The 10699-nt window shown below is 43.1% G+C and overlaps 1 protein-coding gene across 1 annotated transcript; it reads left to right on the top strand.

Moving 5' to 3' along the window:
- The first annotated feature begins 596 nt into the window (after positions 1-596).
- LOC309491347 (uncharacterized protein) lies at positions 597-6078 on the top strand. Its single transcript, XM_082190377.1, has 10 exons — positions 597-716; positions 857-967; positions 1056-1133; positions 1241-1447; positions 1536-2011; positions 2121-2448; positions 2578-3379; positions 3510-3719; positions 4043-4737; positions 4855-6078. The coding sequence occupies exons 1-10, from the start codon at positions 657-659 to the stop codon at positions 5980-5982; spliced, it is 4095 nt and encodes a 1364-aa protein (XP_082046503.1). The 5' UTR covers positions 597-656; the 3' UTR covers positions 5983-6078.
- The last annotated feature ends 4621 nt before the right edge of the window (positions 6079-10699 follow it).

Here is a 10699-nt window from a genome sequence, read left to right as displayed (position 1 = left end):
CAAGTTATATGAGCCCAGGTCAATGAGGCATACAGGCCATAAATAGCAAATAGAAGTTAAAAACTTGTAGGCTAATGTTTACAAAAACTTAAGTTGATAAAAAGATCTATCACAACATTAGGTGATGATATACAGTATGTATTATTTTGGATTTATAAACTGCTATAATGTGGTGGTCATTTTGGACCAGGAACACAAAACTAGCTAACATGAAATGAACACAACAGGAGGGTTAATGCCGTGTTGCCGGGCTACAATGGCAGTTAGTGTAACATGCTCTGTATTGTTTCAGGCAACGACATGGCTTCAACTAAGTCACACAAAGGCATGAGCGATGCTGACTGGCTTGCGCGTCTGGAGAGTTTTGCCCGAACAGGAGTTTGGCCATCGAGGGAGGGGAATAGACCTTCTCCCCGACAAAAAAGATGGCATGAGTTGTATCAGAAGGTAAATTATGTAGCTAGATTCATGGGTGAACTAATAAACTCTTATGATAATACATTGTGCTATTTTTATTTATGTGTATGGATAAGTAATTATTTACAATGTAAATACAATGTAATATTGATATAATTAAGATGACTGTTTTGAGATAACATGGACTACAGTGTCATAGCTACACTTTATGTTCACAGATAGAAAAATGCCCTCTGCAAATGAGGGGGCAGACCACCCTTCTGAAGGAAGCTCAGAAGTGTATTTGTGGATTTCACAAGGTAACTTCAATTAGCCTAGTTCAAGTTGCATAACTAGATAGATGTGTTTGCAATATCAATGTGTCTTCATATCTAAAATGAGGCATTAGGAGGACTGTATAATATTATGTGTGTGGTATATCTTAATGCATGTATCACAGGTTCATCCACCAGTCACAGTGGATGCATCACAGAGCACCCCTGCACAAAGCACACCCTCCATCAGTGATGTGTCACATCCTGCAAAGAAAGCTAAGCTGACATTGTCAATGGTGAGCAGACCTTACGATTGCAGGTATCACTGCAGACATTGAAACATCTCAACATTTTCCTATATTTTTCCTAACATTTTCCTTTCAGTTTGAAAAGTCAAGGTTTGGAGGCTCACATGTGGCAGCAGTGAAACCCAATTTAAGCATCCAGAGGAAAACCTCTCAGGTTAATATGAAAGACATCATGACTTCTTTTATCATGACACTACATCATTTTATTTCATAAAAAATCCAATCCCCTTTATAGATTAATCATAACGTTTGACTCCACAGACATTAGAGCACTCCAGTTCAGCTGCAGCTTCATGCCCACCCTCTGATCCTCGTCGTCCTGCTCGTCCTCCTCTATCCCCCAAACCTCATCGGCCTGTCATCAAGTCCTCCTCTTCCTTCTTCCTTCCTCCAGCTCAGAGATCACAACACACCAAAGAAACAGCAACACCGTCGATTAATTCTGAGTTTGCTGTTGTGAGGAGCACAGTAAGATGTCATTCAAAATATAAACATGCCTTTTATTTAATGCTCTCTTAACTTTTATTTAAACCAATGTTTTTGATAATATCAGCAGGTCTCATCTCAGCCAGAAGACCCTGCGGATCTCCCACTACTGTGGCCACAGACAATGCCACAGCAGGACCAGAAGTGGGTGTCGGAAGCACTTTTTAGGGTTGGTGCAAAGGGTAAGCTGGAGCTGCGTGAAAACCTGCAGCTGTGGTATCACCCCCCACCACCAGCCCTGTTGTACCACCAAGCTCCAGCACCTGATAGATTTTTTTCACAGCGGCTCTTGCTCTGGATGCCATATAGGCTATGGAAGGTGCGGCTCCAGTGTACTAATCCTGCCTGTGCCAGGCATCAGCTGTGTGGTGGTGGTCTGCACAGGAGAGTACGACAGGTGTTAGATATTGACAGATACTACAACCTGGTGACAGAGACCCTGATCTGTACCAGATGTAGAACCAGCTACCTGTCCTGGAGTCATGCTGTGCTGCAGCAGTTGGACCTGGCCCATCGATCTGAATTCAGGATCATCCTCACACGCAAGTAAATATTTTGCAGTCATGTTGCTCATATGCTACCTTTTTTGATAAATACTTCCTACAATAATTAGATACCTGATAATAAGATATTTGAATAAATACTTTTTTCCAAGGTATGCCTGTGACATTCGAGTTATTCGCTTGTTGCGTGAGAGGGGCATGGGGAATGGCCCAGTGAGGATCATCGGCCAGCTGAGGGAGAACCACAGTGAGGAGTGGTTAAAACGTGTGGCTCGGTACACATCAGAGTGTGTGGCCTTTTTAGATAAGCCTGGCCTGCAGCCACTGCACTTCCAGGAACCACCACCACTTGCTCCAGTACCCAGCTACAAATGGCTCCTCACTGTATACAGTCAGGACATCCTCAACAGGCTCGATCACATCAAGGCCAGCATCACATCCACGTATGGATCAATTTTAAAAATGGATTCAACTAAGAAGGTTAGAGGAGCTGCTTTAATGACTGTACCCCTTTCTATAATGAATTGTTAGACCAAAATAGCTTTATTTTTCAATGTTACTGATTTGGATGTATGTTGTATTATTTGCTATGTTTATTGTTTCTTTTAGATCACCAAGAAGTTGAGTGGGCCTGCAAAAGGCACAGCACAGTGGCTTACCTCAGTAGGCAATGAGGTAGGTCAGGTGCTGATGAGTGTCCTGACTGCGAATGAAGGGGCTGGGTTAGACCTCATGGCTGCAGGGCTTATGGAGAGGTACCAGAGAGCTGGTGTTGATCCTCCCACTATCCTGTATGTGGACTGTGACTGTTGCAAGGAAGTGGGAGAGACTAAACTGAAGAGACGGTTCAGCAGCTGGCCCGATGTCATTGTTCGCCTAGACATTTGGCATTTTATGCGACGTTTGGCAGTAGGGTGCACCACTGATGCTCACCAGTTGTACCCTACTTTTATGGGTAGGTTGTCGTCCTGTATTTTTGAGTGGGACGCAGGGGATCTCACTCTGCTGAGAAGGGCCAAGAGGGAGCAACTCACCCAACAGGGCTGGCCTGCAATGACAGCGGCAGAGCTTGACCGTCATATAAGCAAAGATGAGCTGGCCCAACACTGCAGGAGGAGAACACGAGGAGAGGAAACCACTATCCGCCTCCTTGATATCCTCATCAGAGAGCTCATGGGTGGCAAGGGGAATGATGCCCTTGGTGTTCCTCTCCTTGACAGTGTGAGGATGCAGCACATCTGGCATGTCCAGAGACGGCACGTCACCTGTATCCAGGACCCTCCAGATATGCCACTCTACACGGAAACTGGAACCATAAACAAGGGTGGGATGGTTCTAAAAACGTATAGGTGTGCCAGAGGCTCCACATCCCTGGAATCATTTCACTGCCACCTAAACAGATTTATTCCAGGTTTGTCATGACAAATTATACCACATCTTGCCACTAATTCCTGTTTATTTAGATATTTGCAGTTAACAGATAATATTTTCTCTTTTGCAGTTTCTTAAAACAATGTTTGGCTTTCTATTTATTTTTCTAGGGAACAGCGCAAACAGCCTGAACTTCCAGATTTACCTCCTGGAAGGTTTGTTACGCTGGAATCAGGACCGGGCTGCTGCTGCTGTTGCAGGTGGAAGTTCAACCCTGCGTACTTACACAGGGGAGCTGGTTTACTCTGTCAATGAGAACTACAACAAGTTGTATGGCAGGAAATTGGTCCCTAGCTTCACTCCACCTGCAGTATACACAGGTAAATATATTTTGATAAATGCAGTTCACAATGTTTTTGGTAAAATTACAAGTGTTTCTGGACAAAAATGATGTAATTTTTGACAGATCAGAGAAAAATAATACTACCAGAATTTTTGTACACTGGATTCTGTGTCCTAGGTGTCAGGGCAGAAAATAAAATTCATACTAGAATATAGAGTAACCCTGTTTTTTTATGATGCCCTCTGAATTACAGATTTTTTGTTCATGCACAAGCTGACAACAAAAAGATTTACTGCATTTTAATAAACCTTTCTGATTAATTTCCTTTAAAAATGTTTCCTGTTACAAATATTTCCTCAGGGGAGCTCATTGGAGTGCAATATTTGTTGAGGCAGAATAGTCAGCCCTTGGAGGACATGTGCCCTACCTCCGATAGGACCTCTCAGTTGCTGGAGGAGATAGATGTGGAGGAGCAAGGGGAAGAGGATGAGGGTTTCATTGATTTGTTGGGAGAGGAAGCCACAGTGACAAATCTTGTGGCATTAGATGACTCATTCCTTATAGGTCCACCAGTCCCACCTGCTGCACCACTGCCCTGTTTCCAGGCTCCACCAGTGCCCGGTGTCCAGACTCCATCAGCTGCACCACTGCCCGGTGTCCAGACTCCATCAGCTGCACCACTGCCCTGTGTCCAGGCTCCACCAGCTGCACCACTGCCCTGTTTCCAGGCTCCACCAGCTGCACCACTGCCCTGTTTCCAGGCTCCACCAGCTGCACCACTGCCCTGTTTCCAGGCTCCACCAGTGCCCTGTGTCCAGGCTCCACCAGCTGCACCACTGCCCTGTTTCCAGGCTCCACCAGTGCCCGGTGTCCAGGCTCCACCAGCTGCACCACTGCCCTGTTTCCAGGCTCCACCAGCTGCACCACTGCCCTGTTTCCAGGCTCCACCAGTGCCCTGTGTCCAGGCTCCACCAGCTGCACCACTGCCCTGTTTCCAGGCTCCACCAGTGCCCGGTGTCCAGACTCCACCAGCTGCACCACTGCCCTCAGCAATGGTAAAATTGTCTTTTCTAGACCAATTGTTTCTCATTTATTCATTCGCCCTTAAGCAGAAAATCCACAAACTCACTTAACAGCATGTAATTATCTAACCAACAGTTATATTTTTCCAGGTTGTTGACAAGCACTGCATTCCTGGAATGGACCGGGTGGATGAGTTGGCGGAGTGTCTGGTGGAGCTGCGCACACAGGCGAGCCTCACACTTACCAACCAACAAGTTGCGACCATTGTGGGTTTGTGGCAGAACCTGGACCAATTTGACAAAGACAGGGTGATGTATGCTGCTCGTCATCAAGACAGGCTACTTACAGGACGTTTTAGGTCCCCTAAAAAGAAAGCTGTCTTTACTCCTGGTGTCGACAGCACAAAGAGATGTGTTTTGGGTTCTAGCGGCTCTCCAGCACAGTGGCCTAATTGTTGTCGCCTTGTTGAAATGATTTTCATAAGGTTGTGTAACATCCACCGAAGCCCCAAAAAACAGAGGACACAATCTCTGTCAAGATGGGATCTAATTCTTCACGATTACAGAAGAATTCGGCAGCTAATCCTGAGCAATGGAACGGTGATGAGCGAAACAACCCTTCAGCTAGTTGAGGTAAATCAGAGGACCCTTACAACATGGCACAATGAACGTTTAAAGGGTCAGGAGGTCTCAGTGCTGTTGCAAGGGCTGGATCTTCCTGAGGCACGTCCAGTGGCATTGGATGCTCTGCCTCCAGCACAAGTGCAGCCTGTTGTGCCTCCACAATATAGCCACCAGTTGCATAGCTACCAGATGCCACAAGACACAGCTGGACAGGCAAAGACAAAGTTTAGAAAGATCCAGCCCTCAGCTACCTGTACATCTGCCACAGCATTTTCATTTGAGCCATCAGCCTTGCACCCTCAGCGTTCAGCCACGTTCAGCCAGCTAAGGACAATTTATCCCAGGCCGACAGCACCACAATCATTGGTTCCTGACACACCCACTGCCCCTGTTGTGTCTCAGATGGTACTGTTGCCCTGCCCAGGCCCATTTTCCACCATTAACCCTGGAGCAATTTCCTCTGACCCACCTGCAAATGTCACAGCCACCCCAACCAAACGGTCGTACAATCGTACTGTAAATGCAAATACGTGCAGAAAGTGTGGCCAATTTCGTACACAAGAAACTGGCCATAGCCAGTACAAAGGCAAAATATTTTGCCCAAATAAAGAGACAATTACCAAGGAGCAGTGGTTACAGAATATGAGAAAATAACACTTGTGTGTCTGTGTGATTTATTCATTTTGCTCTCTTGGTTGGCTCAGCTCTGGGTTTTTTTTTTTAATCTTCCAGCCATATTTCATTTTAAAGTATTATACTGTGCACTTTTTTTTTAATCTTGTATTATTATTATTATGAAAACAATATTGAATAAAATACAAAAATATTTGTAATATGTATATGTGAGTATGTATAATTACACTATAATACATATTGAAATATATAATAAATATTAAACAACAATAAACTATTATATATAAGTACAGTGCACATACATATATTTTTATATACTTATATTTTATATAGTTCATAAATGCTTATTTTTATGTTTGTGTTCTTTTGTTGTTCCATATGGTGAATTTAGTACTTTTCCACATTTTTCTAATATGTATATAGTTAATAAATCTGTTTCTCTATGAAGACTGGTGTGTTGTATTTATTTGTTTTATTGCATGTAATAAAAATCAGTGTTCAGTTGCATTCAGTGTCAAGTAGCTGTTCCTTTTAACTCTGAATATATTACAATATAGTGTGAATGCAGTAATAAGGGGGTTATTTTGCCCCTACTGTCATAATAAATGATTACCTTAAATGCATTTGGACAAAAATGACTATCTTAGTATTATGGATGAAATTTTATAATGAATTCAAATGGTTTACTTCAAAAAGAAAAATTAAACTTAGAAATGAAACAATCGATAAAAATCAAATACACACACTACTTTTTAAATCAAACTTAGAAACTAAACAATCGATAAAATCAAATATTTTATGTGACGGTGTGGATTCGAACCTATGACTTCCTCACTTTTTTTTTCTTTTTTTCTCCCCCCTTCTTCCCCTTCTTCCCCTTCTTCCCCTTCTTATACAGACTAATGTTCCCCAGCTTTAGCTCAGCTGGTAGAGCGGAGGACTGTAGGTGGCAAGTTAGCAATCCTTAGGTCGCTGGTTCGACTCCGGCTCGAAGGAGGTCTTTTTTCCTCGGCCGTGCTTCTCGACGAGGCCGTCAGCGCTTGAGTTTGTAGTGCGGCATTTTGCGATCACGACCGCCGCTGGAGGGCAAAAGCTCATTCCCTGACCGGGAATCGAACCCGGGCCGCGGCGGTGAGAGCGCCGAATCCTAACCACTAGACCACCAGGGAAGGTCTGTTGAATCCTTCCCCTCAAGCCGGGCTGTGCGCCTCTACCAGATTTTCCAGCAAGACCACTAAGGCTTGTATTTTCCTCCAGGAGAGGAGACGTCTCTGACCCTGGATCCCAGTTCTTCCGCTGAGAAACTGTCACAGGCTCTGTAGGAATATCCTAACAACACCACATCTTGCCATGAAAACGAAGCAGCCGAGATCCCCAACATGTGAGGCCTCCATCTCCAAGGTTTTTACAGCAGGCCCCTCATCGGACCCCTTCCTGACGTTGGCTCCAGGCCTGTTAATGGCATGAGAAAAAGTAGATGTCATGACAGGCCTCCGCCCAGGTTAAGGAGATGGACTAGAAATCCATTGGGGTCTCCCCGCGCAGGTTCGAATCCTGCCGACTACGTTTGACAGCATGCGCCTGCTTTAGGTTGTAACCTTCTGGAGGCCTTGCTGAAACGTGATTAAAAGAAAAAAGTCACTGTGACAATATTACCCTTGAAAAGAGTTAGGTTGGTGAGAAACGCTTTTGTCTGCAAGCTAAAGATGACAAGGGCCCTTTTGCACTCAGTGACACATCGGGGAGACCGGTAGCTCGCCGTGATCGTATAGTGGTTAGTACTCTGCGTTGTGGCCGCAGCAACCCCGGTTCGAATCCGGGTCACGGCAAGATTTTCAGGGTGCCTTTGAAATTGAGCTCCACGTTACCACCCCGTCCTTCAGACCACTTTCTTTTTCTTTTTTTTTTTTTTTTTGCACGGTGCGCCCTTGACGTGCTCTTGATGTTTGAGTGAATTGCCACTGGGACCCTCTTTGAGAGCACGAGCTCTCAGGTTTGAACCCTTAGAGAAAAGTCTGAAAACGAAACGCTCCCGTTTAGTTTGGAAGAATCTTGCTTCAGAGAGAATATGGTGCTGGTGTATTTTCTGATCGCTAGGTGTCAGTAGACTCGCTGGCTGTTACCTAGAGTGCAGTGGACTTGCTATTTTCTCCAAACAACTGCGCCTTTGAAGCAAGTTTACAATAACGATAAGAGTGCGGCAAGTCCACAGCATTAAAGCGTGTAAAGATGCTTTCCAGACAAGAAGCTTTGAGTTTTTGTTCTTTTTCCTAGCATTGTTGTCTGTTGATTATTATTATCCGTCTAATAGGCTGCATTCCCACTGATTCGCAAATATATTTTGACATAGCAGACGTTTGGACGGCCGTTCTTAATCGTCAAAGAAGGGAACGCGATGCATGGGAGAAACGTCTGTTTTTTCTGCCGACACGATTCATTTTGCTGCGCGTTCCCATGCAACTCGCACGCATCCCGAGAAAGAGCCCGGATAGCTCAGTCGGTAGAGCATCAGACTTTTAATCTGAGGGTCCAGGGTTCAAGTCCCTGTTCGGGCGATCGAGCCTCTTTTTTTGTGGAGCGCTACGTTTTGCTGTCGAGTTCTTGCTGGCCTCGGGCAGCGACGCTGTAAGGCACCAAGCAAAATGACGTGCCCCCTTAGGCCAGCTTGTAGTCGTGGCCGTAACCTCCACTAAATGGACTGCTCTAAGAAGTCCTAACAAGACCAAACAAAGTCCTAACAAGACCGAACAACTCCTAACAAAGTCCTAACAAGACCTAACAAAGTCCTAACAAGACCGAACAACTCCTAACAAAGTCCTAACAAGACCTAACAACTCCTAACAGAATCCAAACAGAGTCCTAACAACAGCGGGGCAAAAGAGCCAATCATATGCTTCGAAACAGTTGCCGCTCCAAGGGGCAAAAGAGCCAATCATATGCGTCGAAACAGCTCCGTTCGCACAGTGTTCTCATTGGTTGACTGACGGAGACGTGTTCATCCTGAGGTAACTTTATTTACCGGCGGCGAATATCTCTTGACACTAAAAGTAAGTAGAACTTACTAAAATTATGTAAATCACTGAAGTTAAATCGTAAAAGTATGTGGTGTGTTTGTAAATACTTCTGCTGTGACAAACGTTGGATGTTTTTCGTGAAGTTTGATAAGACGGTCACAAACCCTAAGGGATAACACTGATCGCTATGCTAATTATTTAACATAAATTTAACAACGTTTTTAAGTGTCTTGTGTCCATCAAATTAAACTAGAACAGAGATGCTCGATTTTGTGTCTGTGTCAAGTGTTTATGTCGCTGCTAAGTTTGATAAGACGGTCACAAAACCTTAAAGGATAACGGTGATCGCTATGTTACAGTAATTATTATTTAATATGACATTTATACAATTTTTCACAAAAGATAGAACTGACAGCCAGTTAAACTGTCAAATGGTGTAACCACAAAAAATGACCAATATCTAATATTTCACACCTCCTAGAGTTCATGCAATTGCATGAAATTAGTAGTTTATTTAGTAATATCCTATGAGAATATGTTTTATTGTATTTATTTCTAAATTTAAATTATATGGGTTTTTCATTGTACTGAGCAAGACCATATGATGTAAACATCTTGTTTTATGTCTATTCTTTGACCATTTGAGTACAAATGGTTTAAACACCCATTATTACAGTGTAGTAGAGTATTCAATTATTATTCATATTAACTTTTTTGTACAATATTAGTCTTTTAGACAAAATACTGGTTACACCAACTTGAATTGGATATTTTAATATATATTCATGTCATTTATCATATTCCTTATCAAAAAAACATTTCATAACATCAATGAAGAAACAGGATTAACTTGTGTTCTATTTGATTTCAGCTCAGTTCTCATACAATTTCAGATACCCATTGTTTTCAAAGAGAGTGCGATAAAGTGTGTGTGAGGGAGAATAAGAGTGAGTGAAAGAGTGGGTATGAAACAGGATTGGCTTGTGTTGTGTTGTGATTTCAGTTCAGTTCTCATACAATTTCAGTTTGTAAAATAACAGCCATTGTTTTCAAAGAGAGAGTGAGTGAGTGAGAATGTGTGTGTGAGAGAGAGATTGTGAGTGAGAGAGTATAATTTTTTTCCATTTCTTTCATCACTAAACTGTTTTGATTACATTTTTAATAACTGACAACCATCAGTGTGAGTTCATGCCTTCTGATGAGATCTGAACAAACTATTTCACATTAACATAACAATATAAATGAAACAGTGTCTCAGAAACTTAAGACTTGAAATATTCCTGACCAGATAAGTTGAGACTGTGGAAAAAAAAAACATACAACCTTATATTGTAGCTGCTTAATTTCCTATCTATCTATCTATCTATCTATCTATCTATCTATCTATCTATCTATCTATCTATCTATCTATCTATCTATCTATCTATCTATCTATCTATCTATCTGTCTGTCTGTCTGTCTGTCTGTGCATGTAGGCCTACATGTTGCCTACAACAGCCTAATGACTGCCTCTTGTCCTATAGAGATGCCAAAGGAAGGAAAGCCAGATTCATTCTGGACCGGCGTCATGATGCTGTTTGCCCAGGGGAAATATAAATTTTCCACTGGCCAGAGACCTGGGAGCAGACGTTGGAAGGCAGTGTTAGAGAGGATAAAGAATTGTCCCCTTACCCCTGCATTTGGCCTAACGGTCAGAAAAAAAGACATTTTTGGGAAAAAGATCC

Source organism: Leuciscus leuciscus (assembly GCF_965113295.1).
Source record: "Leuciscus leuciscus genome assembly, contig: HAP1_SCAFFOLD_83, whole genome shotgun sequence".
Taxonomy (NCBI): Eukaryota; Metazoa; Chordata; class Actinopteri; order Cypriniformes; family Leuciscidae; genus Leuciscus; species Leuciscus leuciscus.
This window is presented reverse-complemented; position numbering and strand designations above follow the sequence as displayed.

Coding starts and splice junctions, on each gene's coding strand:
- LOC309491347 (XM_082190377.1), top strand. CDS start 657: ATGAGGGGGCAGACCACCCTTCTGAAGGAAGCTCAGAAGTGTATTTGT. Junction 968..1,055: donor CTAAGCTGACATTGTCAATG/GTGAGCAGACCT, acceptor TTTTCCTTTCAG/TTTGAAAAGTCAAGGTTTGG. Junction 1,134..1,240: donor TCCAGAGGAAAACCTCTCAG/GTTAATATGAAA, acceptor TTGACTCCACAG/ACATTAGAGCACTCCAGTTC.